This window comes from Erpetoichthys calabaricus, chromosome 16 (assembly GCF_900747795.2).
Source record: "Erpetoichthys calabaricus chromosome 16, fErpCal1.3, whole genome shotgun sequence".
NCBI lineage: Eukaryota > Metazoa > Chordata > Cladistia > Polypteriformes > Polypteridae > Erpetoichthys > Erpetoichthys calabaricus.
This window is the reverse complement of record NC_041409.2, coordinates 4045050-4069141: the sequence shown is the minus strand read 5'-3', so window position 1 is coordinate 4069141 and position 24092 is coordinate 4045050. Positions and strand designations below refer to the sequence as shown.

Genomic DNA, 24092 nt, shown 5'->3' with positions numbered 1-24092 from the left:
ACATGAGCTTAAATAAGTGATTATTTATTTTTAGTAGCAAATACAGTACACTTTTGAATGTCTTAACTGTATCAACAGCCGTTCAAGAAAATGCTGATGTTGCCTTGTTTTACTAAGTGGAAGTACAAGTGAGTATTTGGTTTTCTTTGTGACATACTGTGAGAAAAAGAGAGTATTCAAATCCAGTTACAAAGAGGCTCTGAATGACGTGCACCATGTGCTAAAGAAAAAGCTGAGTGAAGTAACGGAAGCTTACCAAGCAAAAATAGAAAACAAACTTACTCAAAATAATGTGAAGGATGTCTGGAATGGACTGGGTATAATTATGCAACTCGAGTCATTCAGGGTTCAGATGTTAGAAGGGGATGGTGACAAAGCGAACACTCTGAAGAAATGTTTTAATGGAGAGAAAACCTAATTGCCACCTTCTTCTAATGACTAGTCTCCCCACACTATCCCTACTACATAAACAACTCCAACCATGTGAACTGGAATGGCCAGTGACAAGTCCACCTTTGACCATCAGTGTGGACTGTTCATAACTGAAGACCACATAAGGAGACAACTGAGGATGCTACACACAGACTCCATCTGGTCCTGCAGCTTTCTGTATCATTTAGTTCTTGAGGACTGCGCTGACCAACTTTGCAGTGTCCTCTGTCCCTAAAGCTTCAGAAAGTGCCACTGCTATGGAAAACATACTACATTGTTCCTGTTCCAAAGAAGGCAGGTGCAAAGCTGGGAGCACTGTGGAGATTACATTTTTTGATTTCTCCAGTGCCTTCAGTACCATCCAGCTATCTCTGTGGTCCAAGTGGTAAACTTGGAGATATGCAGGTGGATGAGCCTATGGTGTCCTGGATAATAGACTACCTGTTGGGTAGACCGCAGTTTGTGAGACTCAAGGACTATGTTTCTGACATGGATGTGAGCAACACTGGAGCAATGACCTGTCCTGTCTCCTTTTCTCTTCACTCTGTACACCTCAGACTATAAATATAAAATCAGGGGCCTCATGTATAAACGGTGTATAGGCACAAAAATGATGCGGTTGCCCGTTTCCGTGCTTACATCTAAAAATCTAAACTTGGCGTAAAGCTACACACATTTTCACGCCAGCTCAATCCCTTGCGTATGTAAGTTCTCCGTTCGGTTTTGCAAACTGGCGGCACCCAGCGTCAAAGCAGTGCTACTGTTCCTGTGTGGTTTCCCTGTATCTTTTAGATTCACATCCATGATACGGCTTTATCAAATACACTGAAGTTAACTGCATATTGTTTATTAGTATAAGGCATCTGATTATAATCAACCCGTAACCATATAATGGTACACAGAATGGCCAAACTATTTCAAATACTATAGCTGCTTTAGCATTGTTGCTCTCATTGCACCACTGAGTATTTAAACCACTGTATCTGAGTGTGTAATCACAGCTCTACAGCAGCTGATCAGAAAGAGAATTATCGGGATATAGCATTTAGCACACGCTGCCTCAGCCATGTATGTAGTCTATTTGAACCTCTTCCATACAGTACAACAAACTCTTCAGAGTCTTTCCTGTAGGAACCTTGCACTTCAGAAATGGTTATGGATAAAACCACTCAATCAGTCCATCAAGTGTTCCTGATAGAACTGTTTGTACTTATAAGTACACTCACCTCATTGTAAACTTGCACTTCGGTTATAATATTGCACAACCTGACCCACTTTATTAAGTGCATGTTTACATATGATGACGATGACTGGCTTCTAAGTCGATTCAGATTTCCAAGTGTTATCGTCAAGTTATGGGAGAGATTAGTGGAAGCAAGGTTAAGAAGGGAGGTGATGATTAGTGAGCAGCAGTATGGTTTCATGCCAAGAAAGAGCACAATGGATGCGATGTTTTCTCTGAGGGTGTTGATGGAGAAGTACAGAGAAGGCCAGAAGGAGTTGCATTATGTCTTTGTGGACCTGGAGAAAGCATATGACAGGGTGTCTCGAGAGGAGTTGTGGTATTGTATGAGGAAGTCAGGATTGGCAGAGAAGTAGGTGAGAGTTGTACAGGATATATACGAGGGAAGTGTGACCGTGGTGAGGTCTGTGGTAGGAGTGACAGATGCATTCAACGTGGAGGTAGGATTACATCAGGGTTCGGCTGTGAGCCCTTTCCTATTTGCAATGGTGATGTACAGGTTGACAGATGAAATTAGACAAGAGTCCCTTTGGACTATGATGTTTACTGATGACGTGATCTGTAGCGAGAGTAGGGAGCAGGTGAAAGAGACCCTGGAGAGGTGGATATATGCTCTAGAGAGGAGAGGAATGAAGGTCAGTAGGAACAAGCTGGAATACATGTGTGTAAATGAGAGGGAGGTCAGTAGAATGGTGACGATGCAGGGAGTAGAGTTGGCAAAGGTGGATGGATTTAAATACTTGGGATCAACAGTACAGAGTAATGGGGATTATGGAAGAGAGGTGAAAATGAGAGTGCAGACAGGGTGGAATGGGTGGAGAAGAGTGTCAGGAGTGATTTGTGACAGACAGGTAGCAGCAAGAGTGAAAGGAAAGATCTACAGGACGGTAGTGGGACCAGCTTTGCTGTATGGATTGTAGATGGTGGCACTGACCAGGAAGCAGGAGACAGAACTGGAGGTGGCAGAGTTAAACATGCAAAGATTTGCATTGGATGTGATGAGGATGGACAGGATTAGAAATGAGTACATTAGAGGGTCGGCTCAGGTTGGACAGTTGGGAGACAAAGTCAGAGAGGCGAGATTGTGTTGGTTTGGACATGTGCAGAGGAGAGATGCTGGGTATATTGGGAAAAGGATGTTAAGATAGAGCTGCCAGGCAAGTGGAAAAGAGGAAGGACTAAGAGAAGATTTATGGATGTGGTGAGAAAGGACATGCAGGTGATGGGTGTCCGAAGACAGGAAGATATGGAAAAAGATGATCCGCTATGGCAACCCCTAACGGGAGCAGCCAAAAGAAGATGATCTTGTAGCTCTTGATTTCATTTTTAAGATGAAATGCAGTAAAGTATTTTTATTACATTATAAACTTCATTTAAATAATGTATATTGTTAATAATTACACGTGAGGACACGGTGGACAGTGGTAGTGATGAGCTGGCGCCCTGTTCAGGGCTTGTTCCTGCCTCGCGCTGTATGCTTGCTGAGTTTGGCATGACCCTGGTTGGATGGATGGATGGATGGATGGATGGAATAATTAAACATATACTACAAATATATTTCAATGTTCCATAAAAGCTTTGAAGAATCTGCGTTCTAAGCTTACAGATGGCTTGACCTCTATTACAGAGCTTATTGTGTAGCGACTGGTTACTTGGAGAAAGAAAAGGAAGGACAGGAATTGGAGGTTAGTACGTTTGTGAGAGACAGTAATGCTGCAGTAAATTATTTCATCGAGGGTTGCGCACGGCGCAGCAAGCATCTTGCGGGAGGCAGGAACAATCTCTGCACGGGGTGCCAGCTCATCACTAATACTGCACCAACGTGTCCCCCTGTTTAATACATGCTTAAAATGATATCAAGTATACATCTTAATATTTAAATTGTTCAGAGAGCTGTAATATCATGAATGTAATGTGTTCTGTGTCCTGTCGGCAGAAGAGAAAGCCTGTTTAAGAAGCACGTAGTGATTCACACACGTAGCATTTAACATGCTACTTCAGCTACAATGGGATCTGAGAAAGTAAAAATTAAATGATTTTAAGATGAAGTCTATGACTTTCTACTTTAATGACAAAGTAAACTAGGTGATTAAAGTGGAAGTTTCGAGATTAAAGTTGACATTTGGACATTTTTTTCCCCCACTGTGTCCCTATTTTGTTTTTCTTTTCTCTGTACCCTAATACGGTTCCATATGACACCCAGACGGTGGGCTACAACTCGCATTTTCACAGCGACTTTGATATCTTTAACTTTCGAGTTTCTTCGGCACTCTGTTACTCAATCAACTTCCTTTCGTTGTTTATATCACTGCTAAAACCAACAAATAGTATGTTTTTCCTTGCCTCTACTTGGTATTTGCTGAAATTCTTGTTTTTCCCTGTGCTTTTGCCATTGTCTTTTCACAGAAAGCAAAACATAAGGGGCTATTTATATTGATTTGCATATTTAAAGAGGCATAATTCTGAGAGGAGTCGGGGAGTGGCAGAAGGTGTGTGCATGTTTATTACTTTTCACACCGACCGGGATTTATGTAGCAGAAGAACATGGAAGCTGGCGTATGCAGAGATTTTTACATTTCTGCTTTTGTCCGTATGCCATGTTTTAGTGTGAATTCTATGCACGGCGTTATGCATGAGGCCCCAGGTCATGTCACTTGCAGAAATTCTCAGATGCTTCTGCACTTATGGGCTATTTTGATAAAGAGGATGAGACAGAGTCCAGGAGTCATCTGGAGGCATTTGTTTCTTAGTGCCAGGATAATTGTCTGCCATTTTAACATCTGCAACACCAAGGAACTGGTTATTGACTTTTGCCACACCAAAGAGCCTTCATGTCTGGTCACTATTCAAGGAGTTGATGTAGAGGTGGTGCACTTCTACATGTACTTGGGGGTCCACATTAATGACAGGTTGAACTGGTTGCAGAACACAGAAAAAACTACGGTATATAAGAAAGGGCAGAGCAGAGTAGGCTCCTAGTCTTTCCTTAAGAGACTGCTTTTTCCTTTAATGTGGAAAGTGACACCCTTCACATCTTCTATAACTCTGTGATGCCAGTGTGATCTTTTTTTCTGTGTTGTGGTGTGCTGGGCTGGTTACGTTACATCAATTCAAGACAGGCCCACTGAATCAACAAGGCTTTTAAACAGAGCAAGCTCAGTTATTAAACACGCTCTGGAGCCCCTGACAGCCAAGTCGGAACATTCTTTTGAATTTTCTTGCCTTATAGTCATTCTGTTGTGTGTTCATACCAAAGTGTGTGTGTTTATCTGTGTCTGTCTGTCTATCTAAACCTGCCTACTATGCTACAAATATCCCTCTATCGGATAAGTTCCACTTACCAAATGTACTGTGGATGTTAAAGAATGCATTTGCTAAATTCTTGTATATTAAAAGCCACATTTATTTCCAGCAACATATAAGTTTCCTCATTCGTAGCATTGAAATTACAGGCATTCTGTTGTTTTCTCATTTACAACCAAATAAAAGGAACTGAATGATTACGTTTTTGGATAATGATAATGGGTTGTTTTGTTTCTTTATAGTAAAAAATAACAAGTCAAGATTTATCTGACATTGTACAATCCAATTGTGTTATATGAAAAATATAACAATTTTTTTTTATGTAATTCACTTTGTGGATGTGTATGGAAGTTGATGTTAAAGTGACAAGCACTGTCATGAGTAAGAGCTTTGTAAGTACTCTTTTACAGTGTTTGTGAGATTTTGTGTACAAATTGCACGTTCCACTTCAAAGCCTTCCTGACAGAGCCAGATATAAAAAGAATCAATTTACATATTAGTGCTAATGTTCAAATTAAAAAGTATCCAACTCACTTAAGTTTACCTTTTGTACTATCTAAATTAAAGTAGCAAGTTTTCTAGTTTGCTTTAATGTGTAGGTGTCACCTTGGTTTTATAACGTTTGCCTCAAAACTTCAGGGATGTTTCACTCTCAACTCAGTCACTTTCTCTGTGGTATTGGTTAACTTATAGTGGCCAGTGAAGCCATTAGAATAATGATGGACTACCAGTGTACCTTGCTTTGCACTGGTGCCTCCTGCATTTTTAATTCCTGCCTTATGCCACAGGGTCATAAAATATGGATAGATGTTTTAAAATTTTTGTTGCTTATAAACCATTTTTTATGGCTGTAAAGTTAAGCTTTTCCAAATGACTTCTTAATAAAATAGTGCTTATAACTTATATTGTTTTTTTATGGCTGTGAAGTTAAGGGTTTTTAAATAGCTTCTTAATAAAATAATCCAGATATGAGAACAATCTAAGATATAAGGGTGATGGCTACACATATTGTGTTATCAAAGGCTAAGGTTTATTGTATAAAATTCTAAACGTTTAATTTTACTATAGTTCAGTGCGCTAGGCTGTCAGCAGAATGCCTTCCATTATTCCATATTGATCTGATATTTAAGAATGCTGCCTTTTACTATGCATGTACAGCTCTGGGGACTAATTCATATTTATTCTTTTTTTATTTTTCTTTATCACTGCAGAGTATTTTCATCCCAATAGCTCATCTGTCCAAGAAAATCACAAGTTATCGGTCATAACTTGGATCTCCAACTATTACTTTTTGAAAAACTTATTTGAATAGTCCTGGGCATTTTTAAAAATCACAAAGGGGTCTCCCACCAATGGGAACAGTTTCTGGACTTATTCCTTTTTGTGGACTAGTTTGCTTATTCACCAGTTGGGTCACAAAGTTTTGAAATCTGATCTAGTACAAATATTTTGTCTCATTCCTCTTAGGGAACTAATTTTAGCAAGCTTTAATCATTCATTGGCATTTTAAAAATACACCTGCTTTTTAAAACATACAGAATTGTAAAGAAATAAAGATAGTTACTTAGTATTTTTAAATCGTGTCAGTCAGTCAATTGTAGGTTTTACATTTGATAATTAAAAACATGTTTCCTAAGATCTTGTAGTTATTTCATAACAAACTTGCTTTTAGTAAATCAATTTTTGTAAACCCATCAAAAATATCTTAAGCGCAAAGTTAATAATAATGTTGACTAATTGTTTGTAGTTTATAAAAATAATAACTACATCATTTCAATATACATAACAGTACAATAAGATGATTGTTAAGACTTGGTCATATTTAACTATACTTTGACACCAGTGGCCTTTTGTAAAACTGGCTGAATAGATAGTTGCATTGCGAGTAGTTATTGTAACCAGACAAATGAGAAATCCAGAGCTGATACCTCATGTGAAAATGTCTGGCTCAGAGGCTATTCTTCATGGGGAGTTTGGTGGGATCCATTCAAGTAACACCAGCCAAAACTTAAGTAGTGGAACCTCTGGGCCCCGCTATGCTCTTACTCTGACTCCCAAGGAGCTGCACATACAGAGGTTGGTGCCAAGGCCCCAGGATGATCGTCGAACTGTTGTGAATACTACGGATGTTGTTGGCTGCCATGTGATGCGCCCAAAATCAACAAAAACCAGTGGGGCAAGCGAGACACAGATTCCTGCTGTTTTTTCTATTTATTCATATCCACTTAAAAAGAAGCGGATGGGAGCTGGAAGAGTGAGAACAAGAGTAGTACGAACATTCAAGGTGGATGTTTCTGACACTACTTCAGAGAATCGTGCTGTGGCTGAAAAATGGTCGATTGCAATCAAGTGCCTACTGCGAGGTGTATCGCTAAGTGGCCTTACAGGTATAAGTGGAATGGAACTTTTTCTTTAAGCCTGTACATGTGAACATCTAGGATATAAAACTGGCATGATTTTCATAAATTAAGAGTTTAACAAATAAAGTGGAAAATAATCAAATGGCTTATATTAGTTCTCAATGTTCAGTCCTCATGGCTAGTGTGGCTCTAGGTTTTTATTGTAACCAATTTCACAGTCAGTCTGTCATTGTTACCTGTAACTCATCACATTGTTTAATTAACTGACCTGTTTTTTTTCTGTTTTAGATTTAGAAAAGTGCAGTAGTGTCAGATATACATTTCTTAGAAGTTAAGACATATTTGTATTTTTTCAGTATCTTTAATTGCTTACTTTTTTAATTTACTTTTTCTGTGGATTTTGCTTTAATTGTATCTGAATACCAAAAATGAATGTTAAACAGAGCAGAAACCAGTGTAAACGGCTCTGAAAGGAGCAGCTAATTCAGTGTTACTCACTTTTCTACTGGTTAGTAAAAAATTATCTAAATAACCAGAATGTTAAAACAAAAAAAGTAAAAATATTTAAAATGAAAAAGAATGAACCTATCTTGCACATATTAGATTGATAAAAATATAGCATAACCAGTGTGTAATTTTTGGATGTCGTTGAAAACATAGAAACAGGAAAATAATTGCTTGTTTAAATAAGGTAGGAGTCCAATTAAGAGAACAAAGGACAAAAACCTGCAGCCATAGTGGCCTTGGAGTACTAAATATTGAGAACCTCTAGCTTAATAAACTACAGTGTAAATTTTTATTTGATATAGATTAGGAAAGGTTGGAAAATCTTAGCTCTGAAATGACTGTCAAGTGAAATTACTAATTTTGTTATTTTTTTATGCTTGGCCTAAATATAGTTTTAACAGATGCTTCATAAGAATTAAATGATGATAGTAGGGATATATATTTAAATTTTGAGAACCAGTGTGCTGCCATATTGGGGCGTACATCTGTGCTGTGAAAAGTTTAAGATGAGCATACCATAGGTTACAGAATTCTTCCCTGGACTGATATCTGAATCGGAAGTAACTTATTTAGAACATATAGATAAAGTCTCGTTAAAGAACAGAAGGGATACTCGCTCATGTATTGTGATTTTAGTGAAATACAGAAATAATCATATCCTCATAATGACACAGAGCATTTTGTGTACTTTCATAAAAAGACAATTTCCAAATTTTTTAGGAGTCTTGTATTTTAACGTATTTGGTTTTTGAAGAAGGGTCTCCAGTTGTGTTTTTTTTTGTGTTTTTTTTTTTTTTTGCTGGTTTTATCTGTCTTCTCGAATGTTGTTGTTTTGTCTTCACATAATGCATGAAAGTTTGTTTTTTTTTCTCTTCTGTTGTTTCTAATTTGTAAATTCCTTCACTTTTTGTCTATCACTGAAAAATGAAATATTTTCTTCCTACTTAGCTGCTGTTCTGCCCCTTATCTGTCGAGGACAGTTTTGAGTAGGCTTATCTCTACTAAACATAACTTCTGTTTGTCTTTTAATTTTCTTGGATGTGCTGCACTGAAATGATGAAACATTTCTCAGGCCCTTGATTTATGCTGTATAAGTTTACAGTTTTATCTTCTTTCTTTTTTTAGTGAATCAATCTGGTTAAATTGGGTTGTTCTGACAGAAGTCATCCCATAGAAACATATCTTTACTTTTACAGTTTCATATTTATTCATATTTGTGTACTTCCATTTCCAGAGATCACTTCCAGTCTTTTGCCCCGTCCTCAACGACTTCTGCTGTTAGTAAACCCTTTCAGTGGAAGAGGTCAAGCAATGCAACTATGCCACACACACATCTTGCCTATGATTCGAGAAGCCAATATTCACTACAACCTTATTCAGACAGGTATGCATGATGTCTTAAAATGATGTTTAAATTTCCTTGATAATGCACGGTTATTATTTTCTTGATATTGTTACCATTTTTTAACATATTGGAATTGTTGTCAATATTGTTCCTTTTCTGAGCCTATTTTGTTATGTATTATTCATTTTGGCCACCAGCTGCCATTATGCTTTGCTCAGTCGCCTCGATTTTTGCATTATTGTTTTAGTCTCCGTGAGCATTTTGTGTATAGTAGAGTTCTAGTGTTCCTTGGACATCTCAAATATTTGCTTTTAGAATGCATATATCCATAAAATTGTCTTCTCGTAGAATATATTTTGAGCATATTTTTAACCTCATTTACAGCAGAACAATGCATTTTGAAGTTTCTAGTGTTCTTCCTAACACATAATCACTGCTACTTACTTTAGGCAGAAATAGGTGACACCTACAGTGCATCCGGAAAGTATTCACAGCACATCACTTTTTCCACATTTTGTTATGTTACAGCCTTATTCCAAAATGGATTAAATTCATTTTTTTCCTCAGAATTCTACACACAACACCCCATAATGACAACGTGAAAAAAAGTTTACTTGAGATTTTTGCAAATTTATTAAAAATTAAAAAAACTGAGAAATCACATGTACATAATGATGCCACAAGCTTGGCACACCTATCCTTGGCCAGTTTCACCCATTCCTCTTTGCAGTACCTCTCAAGCTCCATCAGGTTGGATGGGAAGCGTCGGTGCACAGCCATTTTAAGATCTCTCCAGAGATGTTCAATCGGATTCAAGTCTGGGCTCTGGCTGGGCCACTCAAGGACATTCACAGAGTTGTCCTGGAGCCACTCCTTTGATATCTTGGCTGTGTGCTTAGGGTCGTTGTCCTGCTGAAAGATGAACCGTCGCCCCAGTCTGAGATCAAGAGCGCTCTGGAGCAGGTTTTCATCCAGGATGTCTCTGTACATTGCTGCAGTCATCCTTCCCTTTATCCTGACTAGTTTCCCAGTTCCTGCCGCTGAAAAACATCCCCACAGCATGATGCTGCCACCACCATGCTTCACTGTAGGGATGGTATTGGCCTGGTGATGAGCGGTGCCTGGTTACCTCCAAATGTGACGCCTGGCATTCACACCAAAGAGTTCAATCATTGTCTCATCAGACCAGAGAATTTTCTTTCTCATGGTCTGAGAGTCCTTCAGGTGCCTTTTGGCAAACTCCAGGCGGGCTGCCATGTGCCTTTTACTAAGGAGTGGCTTCCATCTGGCCACTCTACCATACAGGCCTGATTGTTGGATTGCTGCAGAGATGATTGTCCTTCTGGAAGGTTCTCCTCTCTCCACAGAGGACCTCTGCAGCTCTGACAGAGTGACCATCGGGTTCTTGGTCACCACCCTGACTAAGGCCCTTCTCCCCCTATCGTTCAGTTTAGATGGCTGGCCAGCTCTAGGTAGAGTCCTGGTGGTTTCAAACTTCTTCCACTTACGGATGTTGGAGGCCCCTGTGCTCATTGGGACCTTCAAAGCAGCAGAAATTTTTCTGTAACCTTCCCCAGATTTGTGCCTCGAGACAATCCTGTCTCGGAGGTCTACAGACAATTCCTTTGACTTCATGCTTGGTTTGTGCTCTGACATGAACAGTCAACTGTGGGACCTTATATAGACAGGTGTGTGCCTTTCCAAATCATGTCCAATCAACTGAAATTACCACAGGTGGACTCCAATTAAGCTGCAGAAACATCTCAAGGATGATCAGGGGAAACAGGATGCACCTGAGCTCAATTTTGAGCTTCATGGCAAAGGCTGTGAATACTTATGTACATCCATCCATCCATCCATTTTCCAACCCGCTGAATCTGAACACAGGGTCACGGGGGTCTGCTGGAGCCAATCCCAGCCAACACAGGGCACAAGGCAGGAACCAGTCCCAGGCAGGGTGCCAACCCACCGCAGGACACACACAAACACGCCCACACACCAAGCACACACTAGGGCCAATTTAGAATTGCCAATCCACGTAACCTGCATGTCTTTGGACTGTGGGAGGAAACTGGAGCGCCCGGAGGAAACCCACTCAGACATGGGGAGAACATGCAAACTCCACGCAGGGAGGACCTGGGAAGTGAACCCAGGTCCCCGGGTCTCCCAACTGCGAGGCAGCAGCGCTAAACACTGCGCCACCGTACCGCCCTACTTATGTACATGTGCTTTCTCAATTTTTTTATTTTTAATATATTTGCAAAAACCTCAAGTAAACTTTTTTCACGTGTCATTATGGGGTGTTGTGTGTAGAATTCTGAGGAAAAAAATGAATTGAATCCATTTTGGAATAAGGCTGTAACATAACAAAATGTGGAAAAAGTGATGCGCTGTGAATACTTTCCGGATGCACTGTATATGATAATGGGAAATTGTGTGTTGTGTCATATACAGAAAGTATATGGAGTGTTTGGTTCGTTCCTCCAGGTGTCCCAAGTTTTTCAATCAAGTGCAAACAACAAATAATCAGTGTCAGAAAAAAGAATTACAATTCTTTTTAAGTCAAAATGCTTTTGGCAGATATTTTTAAGTTTAAGATTGGATTAGCGCAGTGAACCTATTTATTTTTGGTTTTGTTTAGTTCTTCCTATTTTTTTTTTCCTTCATTTACATGCTCGGCCATATTTTTTATTTTGCCTCCATCTCCTGGTCTTTGAAAGAACATTTTTCTCTACCAGTTTTCCATCTAAGCAGGAACATGCACTAAGAATTCAATGGATGGAAAACTTTGGGTCATTCTACACTATAATTCAAATTTACTAGTATGAAAATAAGCAGCCAATATATGCAGTATCTTATGGCAGAATTTCAGATCTACAGTGTATTATTACAATTGGCATTCCTTGTTCCGGAGCATTAAATGTTGAATCATATGTTTAATTTTGCAGAGGAGCAAATGTTGAACAATGTTAATTGTTTAAAAATAATGAATTTGTTTTGCAGAACGGCAGAATCATGCTCGAGATTTGATGAGGGAGATAACAGTACATGAGTGGGATGGCATTGTCATTGTTTCTGGTGATGGTCTGCTGCATGAGGTTTGTTTTCCATAAATGTCTGTTTCTAATGTGCATAATAATAAGATACCACTCCTACAAGTTGAGTTTTGGATTAGGGAAGGTGTTTTTTTTCTTGAGTGCATCCTTGAGTTTGGGTTTTAGGGTTCCCTTGGCTATTTTTCTCTTTGTTGTAGACATATAAAATAATTATGGTGTTTTAAGTTCTTGGTTTTTTCTTAGAAATGTGTGTTACTCTAGAGTGTTACTCTTGGAAAGTAACATCCTCTGTGTGCCCACTGTTGAAGTTTGCAGTTGACTTAACTGAATACATGACAAGAAGGTAACAATTCCCTTTCTTTCTTCCCGATTCCCTTTGTTACAATTTGCCTTCATCAATCTGTCATGTCCTTTCGTGGTTATAATTATTTAATTGCGTTCAACTAAATTATAATATTTAATTTTTCATTAATTACTGAATTATGTTACATACTTGGGTACTGTGTTTTTCACATGTGTAAAACCGTCTCTTTTAAGAAACACAAGTAACCAAAAAGGAAGGAAAACTACAGTTCTTAATGATGCAAGAACACATTTCACTTTGGAAAAAATCAGGAGTGTGCTCGACTTTCTCTTATAAATAAACAATAGAAATAAAAAAAACAAACTTAAAATTAAAAATGTATTACCAGGAACATAACGGGGATGTAGAAGCCTGTTGTTCCCATTACATCTTTATATTTACATGGCATGTTCAACGTTTATACATTATTGTTAAATGGATATAAATAAATAAAATTAATAATTGTTATTGAAATATATGCGTTATATTGAATACAGTTTTAAATATTGTGTAAACATTTACAGTGCATCTGGAAAGTATTCACAGCGCATCACTTTTTCCACCTTTTCTTATGTTACAGCCTTATTCCTAAATGGATTAAATTCATTTGTTTCCTCAGAATTCTACACACAACACCCCATAATGACAACATGAAAAAAGTTTACTTGAGGTTTTTGCAACTTTATTAAAAATAAAAAAACTGAGAAATCCCATGTACATAAGTATTCACAGCCTTTGCTTAATACTTTGTCGATGCACCTTTGGCAGCAATTACAGCCTCAAGTCTTGTTGAATATGATGCCTCAAGCTTGGCACACCTATCCTTGGCCAGTTTCGCCCATTCCTCTTTGCAGCACCTCTCAAGCTCCATCAGGTTGGATGGGAAGCGTTGGTGCACAGCCATTTTAAGATCTCTCCAGAGATGTTCAATCAGATTCAAGTCTGGGGTCTGGCTGGGCCACTCAAGGACATTCACCTTGGGAAGGTCTAAAACATCAAGATTCATCAAAATTTCGAGGTTGAATTTTTTCACGATTCCTATACTTTCTCTATACTATGTATACAAAAAAATAAAAATCAATAGTGCACTGTTTACACTGCTAGTAATATAATTGCTTCTAGAATCAGGATTTGATTTCCATTATGGTCATACTGTATATTTTTTCATGTTCTTCTTGTCTCCTTATGAATTTCTAAACATTGTTCTGGGTGGTTCTTGCATCAAAAAAGTTTAATTGGCGATCCTAAATTTGTCTGGCGTGATTGTGGCGTGTAATGAACTACAGTAGTGTCCTATCCATTCATTCATTCCATTTATATAGCAGTTGCATGTTCCTGCCTTATGCCAATGAGGCTACACCGGTAAGGGTTGAGAGCTGAGTTTCATGGATTGTCTTTGTAATCTATTATTTTACTTGCTATGTTCTTTATATTTGATTGTGTTATATTTTGTTCCTTAAATAATTAAATAATAAAGAATAGGTTTTCCAACTCCTTACAGTTCTGTAATATAAGAAGGAGGATCAGAAAAATGTTTTATTCTATGCAGGTTTGGAAATTTTCCACATATGGTTATATATACCTGCATCAACCCCAAATTGTAAAGCTGTGTAAATAACTAATATGAAGTCAACATATTTTGGTAAATTTAGAGAAAGCTGCAAAATACCCATTACACTGTTACACTGTCACCTTTGGTCCTGGATTGTTACATTAGCTGTAGGTTGTCTTTAAAATTAGACAATTTATTTGCCATCAGTCTTGAATGTTAACTGAACATTCAGATAAGTAGATGGCATATGTGTTATTGGTCTGCAATTTTAAAAATGACTAATGATGTAGGTTTTATTTCTTTGTGAATTTCAGAAAGATGCTTACTGTTTTGCTGTTGTCATGAGTTTTTATTGTATAAGGGACAGCTTATTCACTCTCTTGCAAACATTTAAATTTTTTTCATTTAGCAGCAGAATATTAACAATGAGGTGTATGAAAATAAAAAAAATCTAATTTAGAGCTAACTAACTATAAACTGTACTTACCATTTTACTATTTGAACTTGTGACTGTCATGAGAGAAAGAGAATGAATGGGCTTGGGAGTTGAGAATTTTAGGGTACTCATCCTTTTTGTTGTAGAACTTGTGATTAACATTTCCGAGGTAAGTAAAATAAGCAAAAGTAGGATTCTGAAGTAATACAACAAAAGCAGAATGAAGCCATATACTGTAGTGTTATGACATTCTTTATTAACATTAAGATGTTGCATTTTTCAGTTTGAAGCTGATTGATACGTGATGATTGGGGTTATCTACCCATTGTACACTACATAATCATATCTGTTTATTTGGTATTAGCACAAAACAAACTGATTTACAACATCTCTATAAAATAAAAACAAAATATAACAAGATGTGTCCGATTTAAGAACACCATAGATTTTGTACACAATATACTGGTTTATATACCGGTATCTATGTTGGGATGTATACAGTAATGTGAAAAAGTAAGTGCACCTCATGAAGTCTTTTGTTTTTTAACATACAGTGGATATAAAAGGTCTGTACACCCCTGCCAGAATCACAGATTTTGTGCAATAAAAAAATGAAACCAAGATAAATACTGTCAGAATGTATTCTGTCTTTACTGCAAAATTGCAGTCTGCACAAAGAAGGTGAAAACAAATCAGAAACTGTTTAGTGAAAAAAGGAAGGAATAACAAAACCTGGTTGCATTAGCATGCCCACCACCTAAACTAATACTTTGTTGGAACACCTTTTGATTTCATTACAGCTCTCTCTTTTTGGGTAAGAGTCTATCAGTTTGGTATGTTTGGACTTGGTGATTTTTGCTCACTCCTCCTTGCAATAAATTTCCAGATCTGTCAAATTACGAGGGCATCTCCTGTGTGCGGCTCTCTTCAGATCACCCACAGATTTTCAATAGGATTAAGGTCCTGGTTCTGGCTGATCCATTCCAGAACATTGATCCTCCTTTGATGAAGCCATTGCTTTGTTGATTTTGATGTGTTCTTTAGGTTGTTGTCATGCTGAAAGGTGAAGTTCCTCTTTAACTTCCTAGCAGATGCGTAAATGTTTTGTGCCAAATAGACTGATACTTGGAGCTATTCCTGATCCATCCACCTTAACTAAAGCGCCAGTTTCAGCTGAAGTAAAGAAAAGCACCACCAAAGCATGATGCTGCCTGCACCATGCTTCACTGTGGGTATTGTGTTCTTTTGATGATGTTTTGTGTTATTTTTGCGCCAGACATATCTTTTAGAATTATGGCCAGATAGTTCAAGTTTGGTATCATCATTCCATAATAAATTTTTCCACATGGATGTGGGAGACTGGGTATACCTTTTTGCAAAGTTAAGCCAGACTCGGGTATTTTGTTTTGTGAGAAACGGCTTTTGTCTTGCTTCCCTACCTCACAACCCAGACATAACAAGAATATGACTCATTGTTGTTACATGCAGGGAACAACCTATACTTGCTAGGAAAACCTGCAGCCCCTTAAATGTTACTGTAGGCCTCTTGATGGCCTCCCTGACCAGTTTTATCCTTCGCATCGGTCTTGGAGGGATGTCCTGATCTTGGTAGAGACACTGTTGAGCCCTGTTTTTTCTCCACTTGTTGATGACTGTCTTCATCATGCTCCATGGGATTGTTAATGCTTTGGATACTTTTTTTGTACCCTGTCCGTATGGATGGATGGATGGATGGGAGGAGAAGAGACATGGCAAGGTTTGGGGCAGCCACCCGTATAATTCAGTATCCTGGCTGCAAAAGTAAATGATTCGTTGTTGAGTCAGGTTTACAAGACAGAGTCCAAAACAGAACTGACTTCCAGGGAAAAGGTGAGAGGCTTTATAGGAAGTTTGGGGGAAGTGATGTCGTCCTCGGGTCAGGGACCAGAAGTGATGTGTCCCGAGTTGAGTCGGTGGCTTCTGGTGGGATTTCCCGGGAAAGGCCTGCAGGGAACTCAGAAAGAGCATCAGTGCACCCCGCCCCCTCTTCCCCCCGGGCAGATGTATTTTCATTCATCTCTAAGCCCTTCCGCTGCCTCCTATGCACACTTGTGTGACAAGACTCCCCCCTTAGCCCATACCCGTCGGGTCGGGCGTCCTGCACCGAGAGGTTGTGAGCCCGGGCGATGAACGAGCGAAAACTTGTATTGCTGCAGGTCAAGAAACCACCTGGTGACTCGCGGATTCAACTCCCTGTGAAGGGCCATTCACTTTAGAGGTGCATGATCCGTCACCAGAGTGAACACCCGACCCAAGAGGTAGTACTGCAGCTGCGTAACCGCCCATTTAATCGCCAGAGCTTCCTTCTCCACCACTGCATACTTGGTCTCCCGGTCCAACAGTTTCCGGCTTAGGTACATTACGGGGTGTTCAACACCGTCGATGCTTTGGCTCAACACGGCTCCCAAGCCTGTGTCTGAAGCGTCCGTCTGGAGGACAAATGGAAGAGAAAAGTTAGGGGCGATTAATATAGGTGCTGAATTCAGAGCCTTTTTTTTAAGTCACTGAATGCAGTCCCTGCTTTGTCAGACCATACCACTAGGTTGGGAGCTATTTGTCAAGTCGGTCAAGGGTGCCGCTCTCTCGGAGAAGCAAGGCACAAACCGGCGGTAGTACCCGGCCAAACCGAGAAAGGATCGGACTTGCCGCTTGGTTTGCGGATGGGGCCATGTCAGTATGGCATTTAATTTGAAACACTGTGGCCTCGCAGTACCCCGGCCCACCAGGTAGCCCAAATACTTGGCTTCTTTCAACCCGAAGAAACATTTCTTGGGATTGATTCGAAGCCCGGCCTCTCCTTGTACCTGCAATACCGCTGTGACCTGCTGTATGTGCGTCTTCCATGTGCTGGAATAGATGACAACGTCGTCATCCAGGTAGGCAGCACAATACGAGTTATGGGGTCGGAGCACTTTGTCCACCAGACGCTGGAAAGTTGCAGGTGCCCCATGTAACCCGAATGGAAGGACATGATACTGCCAATGTCCGCTAGGAGTGCTAAACGCGTTTTTTTCCTTCGCGGACTCCGTTACAGGAACCTGCCAGTACCCCTTCGTCATGTCAAGTGTGGTCAGGAATTTAGCTGCTCCCAGCCTCTTGAGGAGGTCGTCCACGCGAGACATGGGATAAGCATCAAATCGGGAAACCTGATTAAGCCGACGGAAGTCATTTCAAAACCTCCAACTGCCATTGGGCCTAGCAATCAAGACGATGGGACTGGACCAGGGACTAAAACTCTCCTCAATCACTTCTAGTTTCAGCATTCGCTTGATTTCCAGTTTCACCTCAGCTTTCTTTGCCTCCGGGAGTCTATAGGGCCTCTCTCGGACGATCACCCCCGGGTCAGTCAATATGTCATGCGCAACCAGAGAGGTCCGGCCGGGTTGTTCACTCGCCACCTCTGGGACGGAGCGGATCGCTGCTTCCAGCTCCTGCCTCTGCCTGGGAGATAACTGCTCACCAAAATTAAGGGAACTTGTTTGAGCAAAAAGTGAGCAGGGCTGACCGGAGGAGGGATCGGGGTCCCTCTCCTTCCACGGTTTCAGCAGGTTCACATGATACACCAGCTCGCTTGGTCGACGATTGGGTTGTTTCACCAAATAGTCCACCAAACCCTTCCTCTCCTTAATTTCATAAGGGCCCAGCCAATGAGCGAGCAATTTGGAGTGAGAAGTGGGCACCAACACCATGACGTTATCCCCAGGACGGAGCTCCTGGAGAGTCGTGCCACGGTCATAAAGGCGGGCCTGTGCTGCTTGCGCCTCCTTCATATGACTCTTTAGAATGGGTCTAATTGTATCAAATCTATCGCGCAAATGGGCGATATATTCCAGAATATTTGTCGAGGGAAGAGCCTCTCCTTCCCAGCCCTCTTTTAAGATATCTAATATATCCCGGGGCTGTCGTCCATATAACAACTCAAACGGTGAGAAGCCCGTAGAGGCTTGGGGGACTTCCCGGTAGGCAACGAGGACGAGGTGGAGGAGTTGATCCCAATTCCTCCCATCCTCGCTGACCACCTTACAAAGCATCTGCTTGAGAGTCCGATTGAATCTCTCCACTAACCCATCGGTTTGAGGATGATACACCGCGGTTTTTAAATGCTTTATCTTCAGTAACTTGGCAGTCTCCTTGAACGTTTCTGAGGTAAAAGGTGTCCCTTGGTCCGTTAGGAGTTCTCTAGGGACGCCAACACGCGCAAAGACTCCTACTAGTTCCCGTGCAATTGTTTTGGAAGTAGCTGAGTGCAAGGGAACGGCCTCAGGGTATCGGGTTGCATAATCCACGAGGATGAGTATATATTTATGTCTTCGGGCTGAGGGTTCCAAGGGGTCCTACTATGTTGACCCCAATCCGGTCAAAAGGGACATCAATCAGGGGAAGGGGGACAAGAGGAGTGCAGTCCCTCCTGGGAATTTGCCGCAGTTGACACTTTGGACAGGAATTGCAAAAATGGCGAACCTCCTCATTAATCCCCGGCCAAAAAAAACGGAGCTTGATTCGCTCTAGTGTTTTGTCGGAGCCGAGATGGCCCCCAAGAAGGTGGGAGTGTGCTAACCCGCAGACCTGCCGCCGGTAGGTTCGCGGAACTAACAGCAACTTCTGCTCCTTCCCCTCATGCTCCGTGACCCGATATAATAAGTCATTTTCAATGACGAAGCGAGGTCCCTGTGGCATGGGCTAATGTGTGCGTTGGCCGTTGACGAGGACCACTGCATTCTTTGCATGTTTCAGAGAGTCATCATTCCATTGTTCTCTCTTGAAAGAAGCCGGCGTCGCTCTAAACTGAAAGTGCAACTCAGAGAGCAGGTCCGGTCTGACCTCAAGGGGTGGAGATTCCTCCCGAGGTGCTGGTAGATGACGTAGCAGCCCTCGACAGTCCAGGAGTCTCTGCGTCACTCTCTTGGCCTTCCGCCCCACTCCCTGTTGGCTGATTACACGGCGTGGAGGCAGCTTGAGACGAGTCTTTCTCACCTATAATTAGGCCCAAAGTTTTTCTGGGAATACTCACTAGTCTACCGCTGTTACTTTCAGACCAGTCCCGCCCTAGGATTACTGGAAACGGAGAATCCGGAAGAACCGCCACGATGAGTTTTTTAAGGGTTCCTTCCAGACATGCGTAACACCGGGTGGATTTATACACGCGGACATCTCCGTGTATACATTTAAGACTGGTCTTTCTTTTAATCCACTGTTGCAGTAAAACATAACGGCGAGCAACGACAGACACGTTACTGCCAGAGTCGAACAAGGCCGTCACTTTATATCCATTAATGAGTAGCTCCCCAGTATGGTTATCCGCCAGAGGGTTGCTTATGGCACACAAACAACACTGCCACGTCCCCCTGCAGTCCACCTCGTTCCCCGACAGGTCGCAGGCCAGGCGGTCCGGCGACTTCGGAACAGGCTCCAGAGTGAGCGGGAGGGACTCCCTAAGTGGGACGTACTCCCCAGGGATTCTACTAAGGGGCCGTTCTGCCCCCCCAGGTTTCAAGGCTGGCCGTGGGGTCTTTAGGAGTTGTAACAGCTCCTGCATGGAATGGAAGTCATCCCAGGCCTGCTGGGCAAAGTCCTGGGGTAGATGCTACAGCAGCAAAACAGGCAACCTGCTGCACAATTTGTAGTGGGGTCCTTTCAAATGGCCGTAGCCACAGACCCACCTGCTGCCAGAGAGCCATAGCTTGTTCTGGGAGTGCTCTTTTTGGGTTAAACTCCCAGGTCTGCAATTCCTTCACCTGCTGGCCTGGGGAAAGCCCATCTGTATCAGGGACCTTGTTCCCGATGGGCGGCTCAGCTCTCCCACCCCGGAGAGCATAATGAGCCCCTTTTGCGTCCTCCCCAGAAACCAGCCCATGCCTGTGGGTCCCTTCAACACTCTCCACGAGATGGGGCTTCAGCCCTGGGTTGCCCTTGTGGAATGGAGCCTGCACCGGGTCCTTCCTGACCCCCCGACGCACTCCCCGCCCAGAAACTTGGCCCCGGTACTTTCCTACCTGGTTTGTTTTAGGGTCTTGTCCCGGGTTCTTCAGGGACAGCATCCTGCCGACTACGCCACTGTGAGAAGAAGAGACAAGAGACATGGCAAGGTTTGGGGCAGCCACCCCGTATAATTTAGTATCCTGGCTGCAAAAGTAAATGATTCGTTGTTGAGTCAAGTTTACAAGACAGAGTCCAAAACAGAACTGACTTCCAGGGAAAAGGTGTGAGACTTTATAGGAAGTTTGGGGGAAGTGATGTCGTCCTCGGGCCCGGGACCGGAAGTGATGTGTCCCAAGTGGAGGCGGTGGCTCCTGGTGGGATTTCCCGGGAAAGGCCTGCAGGGAACTCAGAAAGAGCATCAGTGCACCCTTCCCCCCAGGGGGCAGATGTATTATCATTCATCTCTAAGCCCTTCAGCTGCCTCCTATGCAGACGTGTGTGACAATGTATATGTACAGTCATATGAAAAAGTTTGGGAACCCCTCTCAGCCTGCATAATAATTTACTCTACTTTCAACAAAAAAGATAACAGTGGTATGTCTTTCATTTCCTAGGAACATCTGAGTACTGGGGTGTTTTCCAAACAGATATGTAGTGAAGCAGTATTTAGTTGTATGAAATTAAATCAAATGTGAAAACTGGCTGTGCAAAAATTTGGGTACCCTTGTAATTTTGCTGATTTGAATGCATGTAACTGCTCAATACTGATCACTTGCAACACCAAATTGGTTGGATTAGCTCGTTAAGCCTTGACCTTCATAGACAGGTGTGTCCAGTCATGAGAAAAGGTATGTAAGGTGGTCAATTGCAAGTTGTGCTTCCCTTTGACTCTCCTCTGAAGAGTGACTTCATGGGATCCTCAAAGCAATTCTCAAAAGATCTGAAAACAAAGATTGTTCAGTATCATAGTTTAGGGGAAGGCTACAAAAAGCTATCAGTTTCAACTGTAAGGAATGGAATCAGGAAATGGAAGGCCACAGGCACAGTTGCTGTTAAACCCAGCAGGTCTGGCAGGCCAAGAAAAATACAGGAGCAGCATATGAGCAGGATTGTGAGAATGGTTACAGACAACCCACAGATGACCTCCAAAGACCTGCAAAAACATCTTGCTGCAGATGGTGTATCTGTACATTGTTCTACAATTCAGCACATTTTGCACAAAGAACATCTGTATGACTTGGTGATGAGAAAGAAGCCCTTTCTGCACTCACGCCACAAACAGTCGCTTGTTGTATGCAAATGCTCATTTAGATAAGCCAGATTCATTTTGGAACAAAGTGCTTTGGACTGATGAGACGAAAATTGAGTTATTTGGTCATAACAAAAAGCGCTTTGCATGGCAGAAGAAGAACATTGCATTCCAAGAAAAACACCTGCTACCTACTGTCAAATTTGGTGGAGGTTCTATCATGCTGTGGGGCTGTGAAGCTAGTTCAGGGACTGGGGCCCTTGTTAAAGTCGAGGGTCAGATGAATTCAACCCAATATCAACAAATTCTTCAGGATAATGTTCAAGCATCAGTCACAAAGTTGAAGTTACGCTGGGGTTGGATATTCCAACAAGACAATGACCCAAAACACAGTTCGAAATCTACAAAGGCATTCATGCAGAGGGAGAAGTACAGTGTTCTGGAATGGCCGTCACAGTCCCCTGACTTGAATATCATCGAAAATCTATGGGATGATTTGAAGCGGGCTGTCCATGCTCGGCAGCCATCAAATTTAACTGAACTGGAGAGATTTTGTATGTAAGAATGGTCAAAAATACCTCCATCCAGAATCCAGACACTCATCAAAGGCTATAGGAGGCGTCTAGAGGCTGTTAGATTTGCAGAAGGAGGCTCAACTAAGTATTGATGTCATATCTCTGTTGGGGTGCCCAAATTTATGCACCTGTCTAATTTTGTTATGATGCATATTGCATATTTTCTGTTAATCCAATAAACTTAATGTCACTGCTGAAATACTACTGTTTCCATAAGGCATGTCATATATTAAAAGGAAGTTGCTACTTTGAAAGCTCAGCCAATGATAAACAAAAATCCAAAGAATTAAGAGGGGTTCCCAAACTTTTTCATATGACTGTGTGTGTGTATATAATATGTATGTGTTGTGATATTTGCCCGGACACCACCAGTCGGAGACCATATCTTTATACAAAATACTTGTTTTATTTTCCTTTTCCACAACACAACACAGTCCCGCACAACTCACAATGCCTCTGTCCCCAGTCACCTTTCTCCTGGGCCTTCTCTCTCCTCATCCCTGGGCCACCTGTCCTATCTCTCCAGGATCTTCGTCCTGCTCCCGACTCCAGCTCGGTGATTGGAGGAAAGCAGCCCCTCTTATCCTCACCCGGATGAGCTTCAGGTGCTCTACCTGACGTCACGTCCTGGTGTGGCGGAAGCACTCCGGGTGACCCTGGAAGGATCGTCCTCCATGGGTGTGGCGGAAGTAAATAAGTCCCGGGCTCCATGAGGCTCGGGGCGCCCCCTGGCGGTGGATACGGGCCTCCACGGACTTGAGCCTCCCTGCTCCCCTTCCGTGGCCCTCTTCTGCTCCAGGGTGGTTGCCCCCTCGTGGCCTGGAGGACAAATATGCCACCTCTCGGTCCCTCCAGGCGTCCCGGCCGGGTCTGACCATCTGCCATGTACAACAGTGTATATGTATGTATATGTGCATACACACATTATATTAAAGAAACTAATAAAATAAAGAAAATTTGAATGTTTGTAATCATAATTATTAAAGTGTTTAGTATACTTGCATTTAGCTTTGCCAGCCAACAGTGGAAGAGAAGAAAACAAATGAAAAATCTTTAGATGATGTCAGAAAAAATAAATTTCTGGCAAAATGTCATTAGGGAAAGAAGGAAGGTCAATGTCTATGTGAGCTAGACCAGTAGCCCCTCAGGTCCTTCTTGGGCATTTTGTAGTGTACTGCAGATTAGGATAATATTCATGGTTTTGGTTCAGTACAGTGAAGATCTGAAGCATGCTTGTCACTAGTAATATTAATGATTGATCCACTTTGATATCTTGTTCCATGGCTAGGAGGGATAATGTGAATGTAGCATGTGCTACCACTGGATTCGATAAAAGGGTAGGGAACATGAAATGAAGGACTTAATTAAAGCTGATGAAAATGAGTGGCGTAGTTATTAAGAAGCAATATAAACACACTAACCAGAACTGTTAGCAATGTTCAGTATACTGAAGTAGAGTGTCTTCAGACTTCATTTAATTTTTGAGACTGTTGGTGCACCTCTTATTATTGGCAGGCTGATTATTATATATTTTAGGCTCCATCTTTCAATATCCAAAGAAATAATTTTAAATTAGATTAAATAGTTTTAAATTAGAGACTTACACTAAAAACTAAACTTATTCAACTGCCCCCTTCATGCTTTTCCATCTGTTCTTTATAAACCATATGGTTTTGTTATCTTTTGTGTTGCCACTTGATTTTGAATTTGGTGGGTTTAAAGATCTTAGCAGC

General features: G+C 41.4%; 1 protein-coding gene across 2 annotated transcripts in view; it reads left to right on the top strand.

Annotated features, from left to right (window-relative positions):
• The window catches only part of sphk2 (sphingosine kinase 2), a 69126-nt gene that overhangs the window by 10177 nt on the left and 34857 nt on the right, over nucleotides 1–24092 (top strand). For both annotated transcript variants that reach the window (XM_028822130.2, XM_051920160.1), the window contains exons 2-4: nucleotides 6190–7365; nucleotides 9080–9229; nucleotides 12194–12288. In XM_028822130.2, coding sequence (XP_028677963.2) covers nucleotides 6885–7365; nucleotides 9080–9229; nucleotides 12194–12288 — 726 coding nt within the window. In that variant the 5' untranslated portion in view covers nucleotides 6190–6884. The remainder of the gene's footprint in view (nucleotides 1–6189; nucleotides 7366–9079; nucleotides 9230–12193; nucleotides 12289–24092) is intronic.